The 22,161-nt window shown below is 42.5% G+C and overlaps 1 protein-coding gene across 3 annotated transcripts in view; it reads right to left on the bottom strand.

Moving 5' to 3' along the window:
• arhgef25a (Rho guanine nucleotide exchange factor (GEF) 25a) overlaps nt 1–4,836 on the bottom strand; it is a 301,768-nt gene extending 296,932 nt beyond the window's left edge. For all 3 annotated transcript variants that reach the window (XM_060938474.1, XM_060938475.1, XM_060938478.1), the window contains exon 1: nt 4,307–4,836. In XM_060938474.1, the coding sequence (XP_060794457.1) occupies nt 4,307–4,402 (96 nt within the window). In that variant the 5' untranslated portion in view covers nt 4,403–4,836. The remainder of the gene's footprint in view (nt 1–4,306) is intronic.
• Between the last annotated feature and the right edge of the window lie 17,325 nt (nt 4,837–22,161).

Raw genomic sequence — 22,161 nt, 5'->3', positions numbered from 1 at the left:
AAGCATTGCTGCTGGTGTACAAATCTCTAAATGGTACAGGGCCCAATTACCTCTCTGATATGTTGCAGCGGCCTAACCCAATCAGATCTACCAGATCGCAGCAGCAAAATTTACCGGTAAAACCTGTTGTTAAAACAAAGTGTGGTGAAGCAGCTTTTAGCTACTATGCAGTACAGCTATGGAACCAACTCCCAGAGGACATCAAAAATGCTCCTGCTGTTGGCAGCTTCAGATCTAGACTAAATACCAAGCTGTTCTCAGATGCTTTCTGCTAACTGATAAATATCATCTTTACATGTTTTAAACTTTACTTAACTTTTATAGTCTTTGCATGTTTTAAACTTTACTTAACTTTTATTCCATTTTATTCTGCTGTTTGGTGGCACGGTGGTGTAGTGGTTAGCGCTGTCGCCTCACAGCAAGAAGGTCCTGGGTTCAAGCTCCGTGGCCGGCGAGGGCCTTTCTGTGTGGAGTTTGCATGTTCTCCCCGTGTCCGCGTGGGTTTCCTCTGGGTGCTCCGGTTTCCCCCACAGTCCAAAGACATGCAGGTTAGGTTAACTGGTGACTCTAAATTGACCGTAGGTGTGAATGTGAGTGTGAATGGTTGTCTGTGTCTATGTGTCAGCCCTGTGATGACCTGGCGACTTGTCCAGGGTGTACCCTGCCTTTCGCCCGTAGTCAGCTGGGATAGGCTCCAGCTTGCCTGCGACCCTGTATTAGGATAAAGCGGCTAGAGATAATGAGATGAGATTCTGCTGTTTTTTACTGAACTTTTACTTCATTTTATTATTTTATTTTTACTATTGTTTAATTCTTATATTATTTTATTTTTCTCTCTTCTTCCCCCTTTATTTTATGTAATTTTATTTTCTATTGTTTACTGTTTTGCCTTTACCTCTAGCCTAGTAAACTAGACCCAACCGCCTAGCGGCCAAAAATATTTTTTGCCTACGAGTGGGTCTAGCCTCGCACCATATAAACAAAAACACCCTGGGCATCAAATCGTGCCCGCCAATCACAACACAAGGTTTTTGTTTGGATTCTTTGGGCAGGCTTTTGCAGGAGTGACGACAAAGCTGCACGACGCTGGAGAAAGCACAACAGGAAAGATGGCTACGGCTAGTGAACAGCGCGCGTTTGACTCCGCTTTGGAATCAGTTTTAGAAGAATTAGACTTGGAGTTTTCATTGAAACATGAGCAGGAAGAGGCTCTCCGCTCATTCCTTTTCAAGAAGGACGTTTTCCCTGTTTTGCCGACCGGCTATGGGAAAAGTCTGATCTACCAGCTGGCTCCGTTCGTAGCCAAAAGGATGGGGCTAGTTTGTGCAGTATGAAGAATTAATAAACAGCTTTGAAACATTACTTTTTGATTGTTTCTTATTTTCCCGTTATTTTAAATTTAAGGGAAATTATTTCACCAAACGCCACTAAATAAAAACTCTCAAACAGTTTAAGCAAACCCTTGAAAAACACTTGAAAAAAATAAAAGTGTATGTTATGTGGTACAGACTCCAAACTTGTGGTCATTATCTCCAAACTTCTTAATATCTAGAACCTGTTTATTAATTAATACGCATTTTGAAAAAATTATTTATTTCAAGGTCTCCCCCACTGCGCGCTCTGACTACGTCACAGTCACTGTTGCGCTGATTGGTCAGAGCGTTGGCCTATACGCACAGAGACAGTTTGAAAGACAGCGGTTTGTTCCTCCCACCCCCTTCGGAAATGTCTACGGATCGAGGCCAGACTAAATATTCACATTTAGTCTGGCTTGCCAGGCTACTTTACCTCTGTAAAGCACATTGAACTGCCACTGTGTATGAAATGCGCTATATAAATAAACTTGCCTTGCCTTGCCTTGCCTTAAAAGCAGACACGTGTCTGTAGTGGAAATCACTATATGGGCTCAGGAACACTTCAGAAAACCCTCGTCTGTGAAAACACTTCATTACTGCATCTACAAAAGCAAGTTAAAACCAGATATAAACAATATCCAGAAACACCTCCACCTTCTCTGAGCCCGAGCTCTTTTACGATGGACTGAGGCGAAGTGGAAAATTGTCCCGAGGTCTGACGAATCTCATCTCATCTCATTATCTCTAGCCGCTTTATCCTTCTACAGGGTCGCAGGCAAGCTGGAGCCTATCCCAGCTGACTACGGGCGAAAGGCAGGGTACACCCTGGACAAGTCGCCAGGTCATCACAGGGCTGACACATAGACACAGACAACCATTCACACTCACATTCACACCTACGGTCAATTTAGAGTCACCAGTTAACCTAACCTGCATGTCTTTGGACTGTGGGGGAAACCGGAGCACCCGGAGGAAACCCACGCGGACACGGGGAGAACATGCAAACTCCGCACAGAAAGGCCCTCGCCGGCCACGGGGCTCGAACCCGGCCCTTCTTGCTGTGAGGCGACAGCGCTAACCACTACACCACCGTGCCGCCCCGGTCTGACGAATCAAAAGTAGAAATTCTTTTTAGAAATCATGGACACCACGTCCTCCAAGCTAAAGAGGAGAGGGACCATCCGGCTTGTTATCAGTGCACAGTTCAAAAGCCAGCATCTGTGATGGTATGAGGGGCCATTAGTGCACATGACATGGGTAGCTTGTCCATCTGGGAAGGCGTCATTAATGCTGAATGATATATGCACGTTTTGGAGCAATATGCTGCCATCCAGACAAACTCTTTTTCAGGGAAGGCCTTCTTTCTTTCAGCAAGACAGTGCCAAACCGCTTTCTGCACACATTAAAACTGCATGGCTCTGTAGTAAAAGAGTCCGTGTGTTAAACTGGCCTGCCTGCAGTCCAGAACTGTCTCCCATTATGAAGCGAAAAATATGACAGAGGAGACCTTGAACTGTTGAGCAACTGAAATTGTATTGGGACAACATTTCTCTTTCAAAACTACAGCACTTGGTCTCCTCAGTTCCCAAACGTTTACAGAGTGTTCTTAAAAGTAGAGGTGATGCAACACAGTGGTATGGTAAACACGCCCCTTTCCCAACTTTTTTGGAACGTGTTGCTGACATCAAATTCAAAATGAGCATCTATTTTTCAAAAAACAATGAAATTTCTCAAGTTCAACATTTGATATGTTGTCTTTGTACTATTTTCAATGAAATATAGGGTTTCCATGATTTGCAGATTATTGCATTCTGTTTTTATTTACAGTTTACACAGCGTTCCAACTTTTTTGGAATTGGGGTCGTATTTATTACTGTTTTTAACACATAAAAAAGAGAAGCGCTCAGACGGTCCAATTGCACTGGGATGCAAACCTGACAGCTGCGGTGAAGAGTTGGGCCTGCATCGTCTCTTTGGTCATAGAGCGATGTCTTAATCAGTGCTACTCTGTTTCCTCGGCTTGTAGGACTTCCAAAATTCCTCATGAGCACTGAGCAGAGACCGACCGACCTCACCATTCATCATGGTAGCCAGCCAGAGCCCAATCTCTCATCAGCATGCCCACTTCTCCTGTCCAAGCTCACTCTGTCTGTGAGCTGCATGACAAATGAGTTTTATTTACTCTCCTATTTTTATCCCTCTGAAAATCCCTGATAATTCTGTCTTTATTTCTTTCTCTTAAAACAAGATGATAATAATCACTATATGTTTCTCCAAGAATTAAAGGATTTTGGAGTGAATAAAACAAGATTATCTTGAAGGACGTTTAAGAACTCCATCTACTAATTTTTTTTCAATTCCCTACTTTTTCTAATGGACAAGAAGAGGACATGCTGCACATTTTTGTTTTGTTTCCAGATTCTGATTCTGTCTCCTTCTTAAGCTGCTCCACACATCACCACACACACACACACACACACACACACACACACACACACAACATCTCATCTCGTCTCTGGAATATGTTTGTAATTACAAATATGTAGTTCCTGAGCAAAGAGGTCATGCCAAGTAGGTGAGCGGAAAGGCAAGGATATCGTTCATAATCTTCATGAAGGACTGTTAGTGAAAAGAGACATGGCTCACGGTTTATCTGATTCGTCCAGATTAAAAAATCACTAAGTGAACCTTATTTTCAAAAACAACAGGACGTCACTTGTTCCCTCTGCTATGGCATCAGCAATATTGTGTGTTGGCTTAATAAGTAAAAAGGATGTATGCACTTTATTTACAACCAGATCTAAGTAAAAAGTTAAATCTAGTCATTGTAAATATATATATATTTCTATTAACAAGCACCTGACGTCCATCGTTTCACAGTGATTGTCACTTACTGTTAATGATGAAGTTAAAAAAAAAAAAAAAACACTATGAAGGCCTCATTCACTCACCCACTGTTGGCTTGGCATGGCCAGAGAGCTCAGCATTTCCGCCATGGCACCTAAGATATGATCAGTGCGCCCCTGGCTCTTCTGGAGAGGTTTCATTTTTGCAGCAGTGCTCCGTGTCTGTTTCTACCTCCCTCTTGTCTTCCAGTATCCCTCTTTCCTTCCTCTGGCGCACTACGATACAGCTTGGAGCTGCAGGCCCACTCCTATTTGTCTGTCCCACTGTGACTCTCCTGCACATAAATAATTGATTGTGGAGTAGATGAGGGTGCTCTTGTCTGGGATAACACGTGCCTTGTTTATTCCAGAACCCCTCCCTGGCTTCTGTGTCTCGGAGAACACAATTTACTCAGGCCTCGTCCCGAATCTCTGTCGTCCCTCACCATAAGGTCACTTCACAAAGCATCACGGCATTGGGTCCAATTCATTTCTTTCAATTCTTTATCCTTGACAGTTTCCTATTCCTTTCTTCTCATGCTCTTTGGCTTTTTAGTACCTTTCTTGCTATGTGAGGAGTGACTTTCTAAAGTCTGGAGTCTCTGAAGTCTCAGTTTCTCTAGCCTGTTATTGGCTGCATGCATCTACCACCCCTTCAGAAGTCCACTCCTCCCTCTCCCCCCATACATCGCTTGCTCCTTAGTGTTCTCTCTTGCACAAGATGTTGATTCTGAGAGTGGCTTTTTTGTTTCTCCTCCTCTTCTTGGTTTCTTCCTGCCATCCACAGATCACCAGTCAATCTTCTTTCGTTATCTCGGTCCTAAACCCATTTAGCAGCACGTGGTTTGTGTAAACACCAAATAAGGCAGCTGGAGTCAACACGAGGGAACAAGGAACCACAGAGAAACCTGTTATAAGTTATTCACAGTGTCCATCTCCGAGGATGAAAAGAAACTCACATCAAAACAGGAATCTGTGAACTTTTGCCACTGAATAGCACTCTCCAACCATAACAATAAGTGTGATAAGTGTATAGATATACTGTATGTATATGTCTGTATGTGTGCCACTGTGTTTCAGTATCCATTATCCTTCTCTGAGATCAAGACTCAAATAAGCAGACGATGAATTGTATTTAAACTGCTTCACCTTTTTCCCGTACAGAGCAGACATACACATTCCACTGTCTGCAACTTGTTCCTTCCACATCTGGCCCAGAGTCAGAAAAACACCAAAGATTTACAAACGTTACTGTGATTGCTCTCTCTCTCTCTCTCTCTCTAAGCTGCCAAAACTGTACAGTACATGAGAGAATTTAACTTTTCCTATCCATAAATACCCATAAATACATAATAAGATCATGCCCAACTGTGGGCTTTCAGAAACACTGAGTATGATTGCAAGGTGAAAAGGAACAAATTTAAAAAAAAAAAAGGAAAAAAAGAGTTGAAAATAATCTGCTCCATCCACTCCGAGCTGGAGCAGAGATGTGTTAAAATGGCTCATGGAAACATTGCCAAGACTCTAATAATAGTTTAGCACATGGTTTTGTTTAGAACTGGCACTTTGTCTAAACTTAGAGCTCATCAGCCCTTCTTGTTCATCCCCCAGCTCAACTTGGGATCAAACCCCAGTATTTAAGAGGGCAGAGAGCAAACATCATGATAACACATTGGTTTTTTACTGACAGCCCTGCTCTAAAAAAAAATCCACAGATTTCTGTTCATTTCCAATGGTTTTGTAACGCGTTTGTAAAGGTATTTTGTGCTTTCCATATGGGGTGATTATGTCCTAATGAGGAAAAACAGTTTAGCAGATGTGTTTGATTTTAGATTTAGACATGATTGACTGCTTTCAAATGAGATTCAGTGGTGTTTCACAATCATCTGCTAGCCTCTGATGAAGTCCTTGTGGTAATAAAATGTGATTTAATGGTGAGTCATTGAACTTAATGGACTTTCATGACATCTAAATTCCAAGAAGATAAGAACACTGGCTTGGTTGGCAGACAAATATTTGATTAACGGACAACAATTTAGTTAATTACAAGCTGAAAATACTGTAAATCTGGATCTAGAATCCATTCAAGTTGGATTTTTTTTTTCATTTTGTAATAAGTTTTGAAGTTCAGCAGTTAGTTTAATCACACGCAAAAATATCTTGTACTACAAAAATCTGGAAAACTAGCATGTTTTAATTTAGCTTTGTAGGTCAATTACAGGTGAATAGTTCTCCTCATGTTGCTAAACTGACTCAGTCATGTAGGTTAGTCCTTTGGGTCAAGAAGATCTGGTCATTTCTCTCCATGGAGGCCACTCAGATACAGATACACTCAGAGGGTTGTCCTTTGGACCAGGAAGATCTGGTCATTTCTCTCCATGGAGGCCACTCAGATACTTGTCCTTTGGATCAGGAAGATCTGGTCATTTCTCTTCATGGAAGCCACTTAAATACTTGGCCTTTGGATCAGGAAGATCTGGTCATTTCTCTCCATGCAGGCCACTCAGATACTTTTCCTTTGGTTCAAGAAGATGTGGTCATTTCTTTCCATGGAGGCTACTGAGGTACTTGTCCTTTGAATCAGAAAAATCTGGTAATTTCTCTCCATGGAGGCCATGCAGATACTTGTCCTGTGGATCAAGAAGATCTGGTCATTTCTCTCTATGAAGGCTACCCAGGTACTTGTCCTTTGAGTCAGGAATATTTGGTAATTTCTCTCCATGGAGGCCACGCAGATACTTGTCCTTTGGATCAAGAAGATCTGGTCATTTCTCTCCATGGAGGCCACTCGGGTACTTGTCCTTTGGATCAGGAAGATCTGGTCATTTCTGTCCGTGGAGGGTACTCAGGTACTTGCCTGTTTCACTGTTATCTTGAGATTGAATGATTGCAACTGCATGACTTGGTTCCAATCTCCTCAATTTCTCAACCACCATACAACACCATTAACCCAACACTGATTCCTGTAGCTGTCTGGATCAAACTTAAAACACTGATGCTTGTCCAAAAACAGACCACTGCCTTACATGGAGGCAGTTATCAAATTCAGCTCTGCACCACATTCCCTTTAAGCCTCTAGCATGGCTTGACATGAACCACCATTCCTCAAGATGCAAGGAAGAGCATCAAAACTCTTTACTGGCACCCAGATGGAGGAATGACCTTCCCCTGGCTGTCTGGACAGTTGAGTCACTGTCTGTCTTTAAATGAAAACCAAAGACCTGTCTGTTCACCAAGCACTTGAATGGACAATAAAAAATATATAAATATCAAAAAACTCCTTTTTTTATTATTATTTTGTTGTTGTTGTTTGTTTGTTTTTACGTGCTGTACCACTTACCGTATAGGGTTTTAGCTTGACAGTTTATTTTAGACTATGACTTTTTTTGTACTAGCATACAGATCGGATCATTTTGATGGAGATATGAAGCACTTCTGAAAGACTCTCTGGATAAGGGCACCAAATGTTATCAGTACAACTGTTCAGCAATGAAATTCTTTTGAAATCAGGTCAATGCAGGAGCTCATTTTCAGCCGCTTGTTACTTTTGTGTTGACTCCCTCTTCTGGCACAATGAGGAAAGTCACTCATTTCGAGCCCAGATAACTGACAGCCAATGACACTGTAACCAATAAAACATCTCACCTCATTATCTCTAGCCGCTTTATCCTGTTCTACAGGGTCACAGGCAAGCTGGAGCCTATCCCAGCTGACTACAGGCGAAAGGCGGGGTACACCCTGGACAAGTCGCCAGGTCATCACAGGGCTGACACATAGACACAGACAACCATTCACACTCACATTCACACCTACGGTCAATTTAGAGTCACCAGTTAACCTAACCTGCATGTCTTTGGACTGTGGGGGAAACCGGAGCACCCGGAGGAAACCCACGCGGACACGGGGAGAACATGCAAACTCCGCACAGAAAGGCCCTCGCCGGCCACAGGGCTCAAACCCGGACCTTCTTGCTGTGAGGCGACAGCGCTAACCACTACACCACCGTGCCGCCCCCAATAAAACATAATAAATAAATCACGTAGTTTGTATCCATATAGTAGTAGCATCACCCTTATTTATAAGGGGATGTAGCCACTTGTACAACAAATAATAATAAACTTGCATTTTTCTCTGAACCTGTGAGTCACACTCTTAAACAGCCTCTCTATGAAATGCCATGACAGCCAAACTTCCTCTCTCACTCCCGGTCATTTCCTGCTTCAGGTCAGCCCTGGGAGAATATAGTAGGGGCATCTTGCTCTCTTCCTGCTCAGCTCAGCTCCCTCCTCTTGTTGTCTCCCACGTTTGGGTGACCCTGGGTGAACAAGCACACACTCCATCACGCATTTCCTCTCATCCATCATCACGTGTGTTGATCAAGCTGGACTTCCCCAAGCTGAAAAATGACCAGGAAATACAGTACAGAAGAATTACACTGCAGAAAAATGATATACAATATCATGTATCTCAAGTGAAAACAAATGCCTAGCCAAATATTTATTCTATATTTCTGATCAAGATATTATTATAAACAATTATAAGCTGGGGGGCGGCATGGTGGTATAGTGGTTAGCGCTGTTGCCTCACAGCAAGAAGGTCCGGGTTCGAGCCCCGTGGCCGGCGAGGGCCTTTCTGTGTGGAGTTTGCATGTTCTCCCCGTGTCCGCGTGGGTTTCCTCCGGGTACTCTGGTTTCCCCCACAGTCCAAAGACATGCAGGTTAGGTTAACTGGTGACTCTAAATTGACCGTAGGTGTGAATGTGAGTGTGAATGGTTGTCTGTGTCTATGTGTCAGCCCTGTGATGACCTGGCGACTTGTCCAGGGTGTACCCCGCCTTTCGCCCGTAGTCAGCTGGGATAGGCTCCAGCTTGCCTGCGACCCTGTAGAAGGATAAAGCGGCTAGAGATAATGAGATGAGATGACCACAGAACAGTTTTCCACTTTGCCACAGTCCATTTTAAATGAGCCTTGGCCCAGAGAAGATGTATGCGCTTCTGGATCATGTTTAGATACGGCTTCTTCTTTGAACTATAGAGTTTTAGCTGGCAACGGCGGATGGCACGGTGAATTGTGTTCACAGATAATGTTCTCTGGAAATATTCCTGAGCCCATTTTGTGATTTCCAATACAGAAGCATGCCTGCATGTGATGCAGTGGCGTCTAAGGGCCCGAAGATCACGGGCACCCAGTATGGTTTTCCGGCCTTGACCCTTACGCACAGAGATTCTTCCAGATTCTCTGAATCTTTTGATGATGATATGCACTGTAGATGATGATATGTTCAAACTCTTTGCAATTTTACACTGTCGAACTCCTTTCTGATATTGCTCCACTATTTGTCGGTGCAGAATTAGGGGGATTAGTGATCCTCTTCCCATCTTTACTTCTGAGAGCCGCTGCCACTCCAAGATGCTCTTTTTATACCCAGTCATGTTAATGACCTGTTGCCAATTGACCTAATGAGTTGCAATTTGGTCCTCCAGCTGTTCCTTTTTTGTACCTTTAACTTTTCCAGCCTCTTATTGCCCCTGTCCCAACTTTTTTGAGATGTGTTGCTGTCATGAAATTTCAAATGAGCTAATATTTGGCATGAAATTTCAAAATGTCTCACTTTCGACATTTGATATGTTGTCTATGTTCTATTGTGAATACAATATCAGTTTTTGAGATTTGTAAATTATTGCATTCTGTTTTTATTTACAATTTGTACTTTGTCCCAACTTTTTTGGAATCAGGGTTGTACAACATGAAATAATTAACAGTTATTCCACAAAATCAAGTCACACATGAGTTGATAGCCAAAGAGGCGCGTAGCACCGAGTTGGCTATAAGCCGTGTATGACAAGATTGAGTGGAATAACTGTTTTATTCTTTTCACACTCACTGGATTTTGAGAAACAGAGCATTTAAATTTTTATTTCTTGCAAATTCGATAAATAAAAATTTTATACAAAACGTCCGACAAAATAATTTCTGCTTAGAATGTAAACAAACCAGTGAAATGACAGTAGGAATTAGTGAAAAATGCTATAATAATAATTTTTGAAAAATAAAAAAAGACATATATGTTATTTACCAGCTGGGAGGTCCGTATGGTGAAATACCGTGACTGAGGTCTTGAAAGTACTGAGCGAGGCCCTCTGGGCTGAGGTCAGTATTCAAGGCTGAGGTCACAGTATTTCACCATACGGACCGACAAGCTGGTAAATAATATATCTATTATTTTCTTTACCAAATTCTAACAGAAAACGAGAGTGCCCGAAAGGGAAAACTGAGCCGAGCCGCCATTTTGAATCCTCATTCACAGCTGTAATGCAAATTGCTTCCTCCTCGGTATACAAGTGCACTTCCATGGCAGGAAAAAAACTACATTTTGCCGCCTATGTAGCCCCCTATTTATACAAATAGGAGTCATTCAGGATTCAGCCATGTTTTTGCTCGGCGTTAGCAAGTTTGAGAGGTTGTTAGCTTTCTCTTTTTTTTTATTCTATTTTATTCCGCTGGTTTCTTTTTCTTTTTCTCCTTTTTTCTTTTCGGCATTTTATTATTTTATTATTTTATTTCTACTATTGTTTAATTCTTATTATTTTCTTTTAATTCTTTTAATTCTTTTAATTAATTGTTTTAGATTAAAAATAAAATTATTTTATGTAATTTTATTTCTCTATTGTTTACTGTTTTTGTTTTTGCTTCTGTAAAGCACATTGAACTGCCATTGTGTATGAAATGTGCTATATAAATAAACTTGCCTTGCCTTGCCTTCTCCTGAAATGTTTTCTTTTATTTCTTTTTCCTCAGGGTAGTAAAACTCGCTTTCGTTGTGAACACTGTCGTTATCACTATCCATGCTGTAAAATTAATGCTATTTTCCTGAGAAATGCTGGCAAAAATTTATAAGGTTTTTGATAATCTTATAAATAAATCTTATTAAAAAAAAGATAAATGTTGACAAAAAATGCTACTATGTTTGTTGTTGTTGTGAACGAGCAAGTCACCAGAGGTCTGTAACCGGGGTCCGTAACTGGGGTCCGTATCGTAGGATACGGACCCGCTCGCCAGCCAATCAGAGCGCAGGATTTGGACCGCGAAAAAATAAATGTTCTTATTATCAAATACTTTCATTCCATATTTTGTTGCTCTTTTACCTCACCCGCGACAGAGTAAGCAGGGCGAGGTATTGTTGTCAAGTGTATGTGAGCATCATGGGTTTCCCACACTTGAAAGGGAAGGACTCGGACACAGGATTCCACTCGTCTTGTGTTTTTATTGATTTTCAGTGGAGTTGACGTTGTAGTAGAAAGTTGGCATGTAGCAGAATTGTGGTAGTAGTAGAAGTATAGTAGAGTTTTTCCAGAAGAAGTAGAAGGTGAAAAACCTTTAACCATACAAACACAAAAATAAAAAGATTAACAAAAGTCCATTGTTCAATGATTCATTATTTACACTCAGCATGTATGAATAAATGCCTGTTTTTCCACAACAAAGCTCAAGTTAATTAGGCAACAAGGTAAGTATAAGGTAAGTTGAGTATATTTTAATCATTTACATCTAACCATTTTAACCATTAGCCCTTTAACAGGCAGTTTGTGCACTTTAACTGAAGATATTTTACTGCACGCCACTGAGAAAGGAAACTAATGAAATTAAACTAATGTAATGAAACAAAGGACACACGTTAGCAACTACCAGCAAGCTATAAGTTTACTAAACATGCAAACGCCAGAGACTCTGCCTGACTGCATTGGCGATTGAGAAGTTTAAACCATTAAACCAAACACAGGTAAGAAACAAGCATTTCTCATGCCCACGGATTACTGCGAGCGCAGCATTTGCATTTGCAGATAAAAAAGTTCAGTGGGCTTACCGATAGCCTTTTTCGTCCTTTTTTTTCCCGATGTGCTGTAAAGTTTGTGTTAGTAGCGAATTCTCTTTGCAACTGCTGTGCTGCTGCTTCATTACAAACTAAACGACTGAACACCAACTCTGCCTATTGTTCTAGAAAGACCGCTGCCCTGCTAATTAGCGTTGTGATTGGCTTCACCTGTTCAGTGCAGCGTGCTGCCAAGCCATGCGCTGGCAGCGTAGCACTGCGATTCAGCATAGCAGGGAATAGCGAAGGCAGCTGTCAATCATGTGAGCCTGCGTTCAGACACTCCTCGCGACAGGTCGCCGCGACAATTGTAATCAGTGCAGTTTGTGTGTGTGTGTCTGTTAACAATCTAGCATCTAGACGGTTGCACCGATTGACTTCAAATTTTCAGGGTAGGTGGGCAATGGTCCATAGATTACCTGATTAAATTTTGGGGGTAATCGGGTCAAGGTGAAGATCAAGGTCACCGGAAAGGTCAACCTTTTGGTCAAAATAACATATTTTCCATTATAACTCAAAAACGGTTGCCGATAGACAGATGTTTAGTATTATGAGCATATAGGAACTCCCATATGGCCTTTAATTTGGCACCATGATCTTTGACCTTGTGTGACCTTGAAAGGTCAAACTCAAGGTCACGGATTTTCAGAGGGCTGTAACTTGAAAACGGTTGATGGTAGACAGATATTTACTATTATCAACTTATAGGAAGTGCCATATGAGCTTTCATTTGGCACCATGATCTTTGACCTTGAGTGACCTTGAAAGGTTAAGCTGAAGGTCATGGGTTTTGAAAGGGCTATAACTTTAAAATGGTTCATGATAGCCAGATGTTTAGCATTATCAACGTATCAGAAGTCACATATGAGCTTTCAGTTGCTGCCATGATCTTTGACCTTGAATGACTTTGAAATGTCAAACTCAAGGTCATGGATTTTCATAGGACTATAACCTGACAGCTGATGATTGAGAAATATTACCATTATCAACATATAGGTATAAAATAAGTGCTGCCAGGCGAGGTTTGTTTTGCCTGGCAACACTTGTTTTTATATTTTTGGGGGGTTTTGTTTTCGAGTCAAGGGTTTTTTTCATCCTCGGGTGGTTCAGCAACACGCTCCACCATTTTGTTTTTAGGTTAGGTTAACATAGGGCAGCCATGGCCTGAAGTGCCCTTAAGCATGGCACTTAACCCCCAACTGCTCCCTGGGTGCTGTAGCATAGCTGCCCGCTGCTCTGGGTATGTGTGTGCGCTCATTGCTCATGTGTGTGTTCACTGCTTCAGATGGGTTAAATGCAGAGGACAAATTTCACTGTGCTTAAGTATACGTGTGATAAACAATGTTCTTCTTTTTTTCTGCTCATGGTATATGAGCTGATAGCCTAGTAGTAGAGTAGCCAATCAGAGCACACGATTGCTCATATCTAGTGAATGTGGATGTAATAAGATAATATTGTAGTATAGTCATCAACACGGGGCGGCATGGTGGTGTAGTGGTTAGCGCTGTCGCCTCACAGCAAGAAGGTCCGGGTTCGAGCCCCGTGGCCGGCGAGGGCCTTTCTGTGCGGAGTTTGCATGTTCTCCCCGTGTCCGCGTGGGTTTCCTCCGGGTGCTCTGGTTTCCCCCACAGTCCAAAGACATGCAGGTTAGGTTAACTGGTGACTCTAAATTGACCGTAGGTGTGAATGGTTGTCTGTGTCTATGTGTCAGCCCTGTGATGACCTGGCGACTTGTCCAGGGTGTACCCCGCCTTTCGCCCGTAGTCAGCTGGGATAAGCTCCAGCTTGCCTGCGACCCTGTAGAAGGATAAAGCGGCTAGAGATAATGAGATGAGATGAGATGAGTCATCAACACAAGTCAACACTAAACAGCAATTAAATTAAATTTGACCAATTGTTTACGTAGATTGGGAAAATGGGGAGGATAAAATGTTACAATATACAAATACGAAAAATTAAATAAATACATGTAAAAATAGAGGGAAAAGGAGAAAATATCATTATTGATTGTGCGTGAACTAAACAGTACATAACTTTTCCTGAACCAGTACTAGCTGCTAAAAACTCAGGAGTAATTTAGTTCAGTTTTGGGATGAGTATGAATTCACTGCTCTAGATTTCTCCATAGGTTTCTTTCTGTCTATTGGGTGACTAGTTTAATTGAATATATTTTTTGTTATTATACAATATCAGTCAAAAGTTTGTACGCCTCTACTCATTTGTAGGCTTTTCAGGATTTTGACTACTACATGTATGGAATTGTGGTATACAAAAAAAAAGTGTTTAAAAAAAGAAATGTTTCAGATTTTAGATTCTTCAAAGTATCCAGCATTTACCTTGATGATGCTTTGCACACTATTAGCATTATCTTAACCAGCTTCACAAGGTAGTCACCTGGAATGCTTTTCAATTAACAGGTGCCTCATCAAAAGTTAATTAGTGCAATTTCTTGCTGTGTTAATGCGTTTGAGATCTCATCTCATTATCTGTAGCCGCTTTATCCTGTTCTACAGGGTCGCAGGCAAGCTGGAGCCTATCTCAGCTGACTATGGGCGAAAGGCGGGGTACACCCTGGACAAGTCGCCAGGTCATCACAGGGCTGACACATAGACACAGACAACCATTCACACTCACATTCACACCTACGCTCAATTTAGAGTCACCAGTTAACCTAACCTGCATGTCTTTGGACTGTGGGGGAAACCGGAGCACCCGGAGGAAACCCACGCGGACACGGGGAGAACATGCAAACTCCGCACAGAAAGGCCCTCGCCGGCCACGGGGCTCGAACCCGGACCTTCTTGCTGTGAGGCGACAGCGTTTGAGATCAAATAGTAAATAATAAAAATGCAGGGTGGCACGGTGGTGTAGTGGTTATAGCACTGTCGCCTCACAGCAAGAAGGTCCAGGTTCAAGCCCTGTGGCCAGCGAGGGCCTTTCTGTGTGGAGTTTGCATGTTGTCCGTGTGAGTTTGCTCCGGTTTTCCCCACAGTCCAAAGACATGCAGGTTAGGTTAACTGGTGACTCTAAATTGACCGTAGGTGTGAATGTGAGTGTGAATGGTTGTCTGTGTCTATGTGTCAGCCCTGTGATGACCTGGCGACTTGTCCAGGGTCATCACATGCCCAGTCAGCTGGGATAGGCTCCAGCTTGCCTGCGACCCTGTAGAACAGGATAAAGCAGCTAGAGATAATGAGATGAGATAAAAATACAGTAAATAGCCCTATTCCATCCACAACTGTAGTAATCCATATTATGTCAAGAACCATTTGACTAAGTAAAGAGAAACGACATCCATCGTTACTTTAAGACATGAAGTGACATTTAATTTATAAAAATAAAGGAAAAAAAACATTGAATTAGAAGGCATGTCCAAACTTTTGACTGGTACTGTATATCTCATTCTTAATGCCATATTTTAGTAAAGAACTTCTTAAAGAAACTTGAATTGTGTACAGTGGCATGATTAAAAAAAAGTAATCGAATAATCAAAATAAACCACGGTATAGTAAATATTAACTGTGTTAGATGTCAGGAGTGGCGAGCTGAGGTGAAGTGAGGACCCAAGAGCAGACTCAGAAAACAGGCAGTGTAAAGAGAAAACTTCTTTAATGAAGTAGATGGCAGAAAGGCAAAGGTACAGTAGGGCTCAGGCAAAAATTGGTAGTCAAAAAACAGGCCAGGAGATCAAAAACACAGAGGAGCAGGTAGACACGATCAGGGACAAAAAAAAAACAGGACAAAAATCTTTCACAAAAACTGATGAACACAGGGACAAGGGAAATCCAGGCAGAGGTAGCAAAAGACACAATACCAAAGAGCTGCAGCAAGGCGAGAAAAGTCTACAAGAGACAGTCTGGCAAATGGAGTAGCTCCAAACAGTTAAAAAGCCCTGGCTGATGGGAGAGGAGTGGTAGCAGATATGGGAGTGCCGCTTCAGGAAATGGCCTTCAACAAGACAGGACTGAATTCCTGTCCTGGAGCCGGCATGGAAGTCCCACAATCTAAGGCATGGATGGACTGGACCGGACTGTGACAGTCAGTGCGTTTACATGCACATCCAAATCGAGCTACTGTCGGTAATCGAGCTAAGGGTCCCAGCAGGGGTGCCAGAGAAATCCAATCCTACATGCACACAAGGAAATCGAGCTATTGTGTGAAGTACATTGTGCACCCGAGCCACAGGTGGGACTACACGCCACATCGTGTTGATACACTTCCGGTTGTCGTCATGAAGAAGAGCTATTCAAGAGTATAAACAAAGTTATCAGTTCCGTGTTCACAAGAAGAACGACGATAAGGACAGCAACATCGAGATATATTATATATATACAGTGGTGCTTGAAAGTTTGTGAACCCTTTAGAATTTTCTATATTTCTGCATAAATATGACCTAAAACATCATCAGATTTTCACACAAGTCCTAAAAGTAGATAAAGAGAACCCAGTTTAAAAAATGAGACACAAATATTATACTTGGTCATTTATTTATTGAGGAAAATGATCCAATATTACATATCTGTGAGTGGCAAAAGTATGTGAACCTCTAGGATTAGCAGTTAATTTGAAGGTGAAATTAGAGTCAGGTGTTTTCAATCAATGGGATGACAATCAGGTGTGAGTGGGCACCCTGTTTTATTTAAAGAACAGGGATCTGTCAAAGTCTGATCTTCACAACACATTTGTGGAAGTGTATCATGGCACGAACAAAGAAGATTTCTGAGGACCTCAGAAAAAGCGTTGTTGATGCTCATCAGGCTGGAAAAGTTTATAAAACCAACTCTAAAGAGTTTGGACTCCACCAATTCACAGTCAGACAGATTGTGTGCAAATGGAGGAAATTCAAGACCACTGTTACCCTCCTCAGGAGTGCTCGACCAACAAAGATCACTCCAAGAGCAAGGCGTGTAATAGTCAGCGAGGTCACAAAGGACCCCAAGGTAACTTCTAAGCAACTGAAGACCTCTCTCACATTGGCTAATGTTAATGTTCATGAGTCCACCATCAGGAGAACACTGAACAATGGTGTGCATGGCAGGGTTTCAAGGAGAAAGCCACTGCTCTCCAAAAAGAACATTGCTGCTCATCTGCAGTTTGCTAAAGATCAGATGGACAAGCCAGAAGGCTATTGGAAAAATGTTTTGTGGACAGATGAGACCAAAATAGAACTTTTTGGTTTAAATGAGAAGCGTTATGTTTGGAGAAAGGAAAACACTGCATTCCAGCATAAGAACCTTATCCCATCTGTGAAACATGGTGGTGGTAGTATCATGATTTAGGTCTGTTTTGCTGCATCTGGGCCAGGACGGCTTGCCATCATTGATGGAACAATGAATTCTGAATTATACCAGCAAATTCTAAAGGAAAATGTCAGGACATCTGTCCATGAACTGAATCTCAAGAGAAGGTGGGTCATGCAGCAAGACAACGACCCTGAGCACACAAGTCGTTCTACCAAAGAATGGTTAAAGAAGAATAAAGTTAATGTTTTGGAATGGCCAAGTCAAAGTCCTGACCTTAATTCAATCAAAATGTTGTGGAAGGACCTGAAGCGAGCAGTTCATGTGAGGAAACCCACCAACATCCCAGAGTTGAAGCTGTTCTGTACGGAGGAACAGGCTAAAATTCCTCCAAGCCGGTGTGCAGGACTGATCAACAGTTACCGCAAATGTTTAGTTGCAGTTATTGCTGCACAAGGGGGTCACACCAGATACTGAAAGCAAAGGTTCACATACTTTTGCTGCTCACAAATATGTAATATTGGATCATTTTCCTCAATACATAAATGACCGGGCGGCACGGTGGTGTAGTGGTTAGCGCTGTCGCCTCACAGCAAGAAGGTCCTGGGTTTGAGCCCCGGGGCCGGCGAGGGCCTTTCTGTGTGGAGTTTGCATGTTCTCCCCGTGTCCACGTGGGTTTCCTCCCCGCCTTTCGCCCGTAGTCAGCTGGGATAGGCTCCAGCTTGCCTGCGACCCTGTAGAAGGATAAAGCGGCTAGAGATGATGAGATGAGACATAAATGACCAAGTATAATATTTTTGTCTCATTTGTTTAACTGGGCTCTCTTTATCTACTTTTAGGACTTGTGTGAAAATCTGATGATGTTTTAGGTCATATTTATGCAGAAATATAGAAAATTCTAAAGGGTTCACAAACTTTCAAGCACCATTGTGTGTATATATATATATATATATATATATATTCAACTCCTTAAGCTGAATGAGCATGAACTCTATCTCCTCATTGCTCCAGAAGTGCACGTTTCTACTACTGTTGGCATGCCGACCGAGGCTGTTGTGTTTCCCGCTTGTGGTCTCGTCACTCGTCACTTCTGGAAGGGGCAGTGCTGAAGTAAGTAGCTCGACTACGTAGCTCGATAGGGTTTACATGCACTAAGTAGCTCGGCTACAATCACAATCGTATAATCTAGGTCGTGTAGCTCGATTACGAGAAATCCAGTTCGGTTCGATTTCAGCTGAGCTAAGGTGTTTCCATGGCATTTAGAACTTCGATTTCAGTCGCGCTACGGCAGAAATTCGATTTTCTCTATGTGCATGTAAACGCACTGAGTTAGATAACTGTGATGTGCTGTGTCAGATTGCTGTGGCTGTAGCTTATACAGTAGTAAGTATTAGAGGATTAGTCATTCTTGATAGCTGATTAAGAATGAAAAGTGACTAAAAATTAATAGCACAAACTCAGTGAATGCATTAAATGTATTACCTGAAGACTAGTATCAGAATTTCACTCGGAAAATGGAAATATGAATCATTAATGGATACTATAAAATATAACTAGTAGTTATCACCCATGAACCTGACTTCCTCTGAATGGTGCTCTTCCTTGGGTTTGGTCATACAGCTGCTTGGAACTGGGTTGAGTGGAGACATGTGATATATATTGTATGTTTTCACTGTGTTCTGTCAAAATGATGTAAATCGCTCCCCACATCTCCTCAGTGACATAGACTCGACCCTAGCGGAAGTCTCCAGCGAGGAGCGTTGATTGTGAGGTCCCGTACAATTGAAACTCTCAGGCGAGTCAGGGAGGGGATTCCCCACCGAGGCTGCACACAGTGTGTTAGCACACGCATGTAGCCTATGGGAAATGATATTGTCTTGGATTAGCACAGTGTGTTAGCGCGAGCATGTAACCTATGGGAAATGAATAGTGTGTTGGATTAGCACTAATCCCATGCCTTGGAAAATCAAAAATGTTATATTGGGCCCCTCTGGGGTACCACCAATCCATGTGCAAAGTATGGAGTATGTATGTCCAGCCGTGTTGATTTGCATAGGTGAACGGACAGAGAGACAGACAGCCGTCCTTTAGTAGTCTAGATTGTAGTTTTAGACCAAGTAAATATGTGATTGGTTACAATAAAATCTACATTTTAAGAAACATCCATCATGATAAGTGATGAGACTATCATAGTGTGTTACGCAGGTGTTCATTTATTCATTTGTTTTCTATATCGCTTGTCCATAGCAGGTCACAGACAGTGAGTTGGCCTAGTGGTTAGCATGTCCGCCACTTGACCAGGAGATTGTGAGTTCTACTCACAGTTGGGTCACACCAAAGACCATCATAAAAATGGTACCTACTACCGTCTGCCAAGGCATGCTGCAATACAGATGTGTGTGGGTAAGTCAAACTCTTGCAGTTACCAGAGGACCAGCCCCACACTGTAATCCTAGCTGTATTGAGGTATTTCACCGGACATCACAGGGTCACGTGACGCCCCGGTGTCCGGCATTTTGAACGTCAAGCTAGCTAATGTCAACAACAGTAGCAGGTATGTTACTGTAGCAATGTTTACGTTCAGTCATTTGGATGACTGTTAAAACCTTTCAGTCAAGTTTTTCCTTTACTGGATTTACTAGTTTACTGAGCTAGCGCGCTCGGGCAAGCCGGCGGCCGGCTAGCGTGCTCGGGCAAGCCGGCCGCCGGCTTGCCCGAGCGCGCTAGCTCAGTAAACTAGTAAATCCAGTAAAGGAAAAACTTGAGACTGAAAGGTTTTAACAGTCATCCAAATGACTGAATGTAAACTTTGCTACAGTAACATACCAGCTATGATGTTGTTGACATTAGCTAGTGCTAACAGCTAGTTGCTAATACACTGCTACAACTACACTGACCCTAATAATATAGTTCTTGGTCATTGCCTGGTAATAGCAAATTTATAACGGGCCATGTCTCAACAGACTAAGAAGTTATTTCAATGACATTTAATAACATTTTGTTTATCCTGAGGACTGAAAGTAAATGAAAATGTGAACAAACCTTAGCTGTAATAAGATGGCGACCACCGGCTCCAGGGACGACCCACTGATGTAGGCATGTTACCCAGCCTGACACAAAATATTTGTAGGTATCCAAACTCTTATACGCTTTCAGATCAATACCTGTGTATGGCGATGGGTTTTTAACGACATAGGTATACAGATCATGTGGGCCGAAGTCAGGTAAAGACGAGGGCTTCGTGTACTTCCGTACGTCAGTGAACAATCCTGGTGGAAGCAGGTAAACGTCGTTCTCTAAGCCTGCTAACCTCAATTTTTGCAAATACCTCTCCCTCTGCTCGCCCTGTAAATGCCCTACGTCGCTGGATAGTGAAGGTGTTTTCTGCAGCTCGCTCCTTTTTCTTTTATGTTTTTCTTTTGTCACCTTCCTCGCATTCAAACTGATTCGAGCCGTGCTGTCCAGAATGGCAGCATCACATGACTTGGTCACGTGGGTGAAATACCTCAATAGGCGAGAGGCTGAGGGCTATCTAAATGGAGATTAGCGCTGCACTTGTACACCTTAAAGAGCTGGTTAGTACTGGGACAGAAGACTGCCTGGGAAGACCAGATTCTGGCATGAGAGGGACTTTGACTTTTGATTGCAGGTCACAGGTGAGCAGGAGCCAATCCCAGCTGACATCAGGCGAGAGGCAGGGTTCACTGGTCTATCACAGGGCTAACACAGACAGACATTCACACACACATTCACACCTATGGGTAATTTAGAGTAGCTAGTTGACCTAATCCACATGTCTTTGGACTGTGGGAGGAAACAAAAGCACCTGGAGGAAACTCACGTAAGCACAGGGAGAATGTGCAAACTCCATGCAGAAAGGCCCGGGTTGACCAGGACCTTCTTGCTGTGAAGTGACAGTTATAATGACTGCACCACTGTGCTACCCTCAGCTGTTGTACAAAAGCGATCCATATCAGTATGTCACTGTGAAAGCAGTAGGGGGCAGCAGTATGAATATGAGTGATGCTTTCTCTTTCTATACACACTCTTGTAATAGTCTATCAGGTTTCATAGTTTATGTAACTGGATCAATAAAAATTAAAAGTAACAACTGGATAAATAAGAATTAATAAGTTTTATAGAGGGGCGGCACGGTGGCGTAGTGGTTAGTGCTGTCGCCTCACAGCAAGAAGGTCCGGGTTCGAGCCCCGTGTCCGGCGAGGGCCTTTCTGTGCGGAGTTTGCATGTTCTCCTCGTGTCCGCGTGGGTTTCCTCTGGGTGCTCTGGTTTCCCCCACAGTCCAAAGACATGCAGGTTAGGTTAACTGGTGACTCCAAATTGACCGTGAGTGTGAATGGTTGTCTGTGTCTATGTGTCAGCCCTGAGATGACCTGGCGACTTGTCCAGGGTGTACCCCACCTTTCGCCCATAGTCAGCTGGGATAGGCTCCAGCTTTCTTGCGACCCTGTCAAACAGGATAAAGCAGCTAGAGATAATGAAATGAATGAAGTTTTATAGACTGGGTAGCATGGTGGTGTAGTGGTTAGCTCTGTTACCTCACAGCAAGAAGGTCCTGGGTTCAAGCCCAGCAGCTGAGGAAGGCCCTTCTGTGTGGAGTTTGCATGTTCTCCCCATTAGGGTGGTCCTTATTTTGTGATATATTTAATTATCCACTCTCACCCCATCAATATGTTCCAATAAATTTGATAAAATTTTGTGTAAAATTTTAAGGGAATATATAAACATTTAGAGGTTGCTCAATGACCTTGAAATTTAAAATGATAGATTGATAGTCAGTCATTCACAATGTA

The sequence above is a fragment of the Neoarius graeffei genome, chromosome 13 (genome assembly GCF_027579695.1).
Source record: "Neoarius graeffei isolate fNeoGra1 chromosome 13, fNeoGra1.pri, whole genome shotgun sequence".
Classification (NCBI taxonomy): domain Eukaryota; kingdom Metazoa; phylum Chordata; class Actinopteri; order Siluriformes; family Ariidae; genus Neoarius; species Neoarius graeffei.
This window is presented reverse-complemented; position numbering and strand designations above follow the sequence as displayed.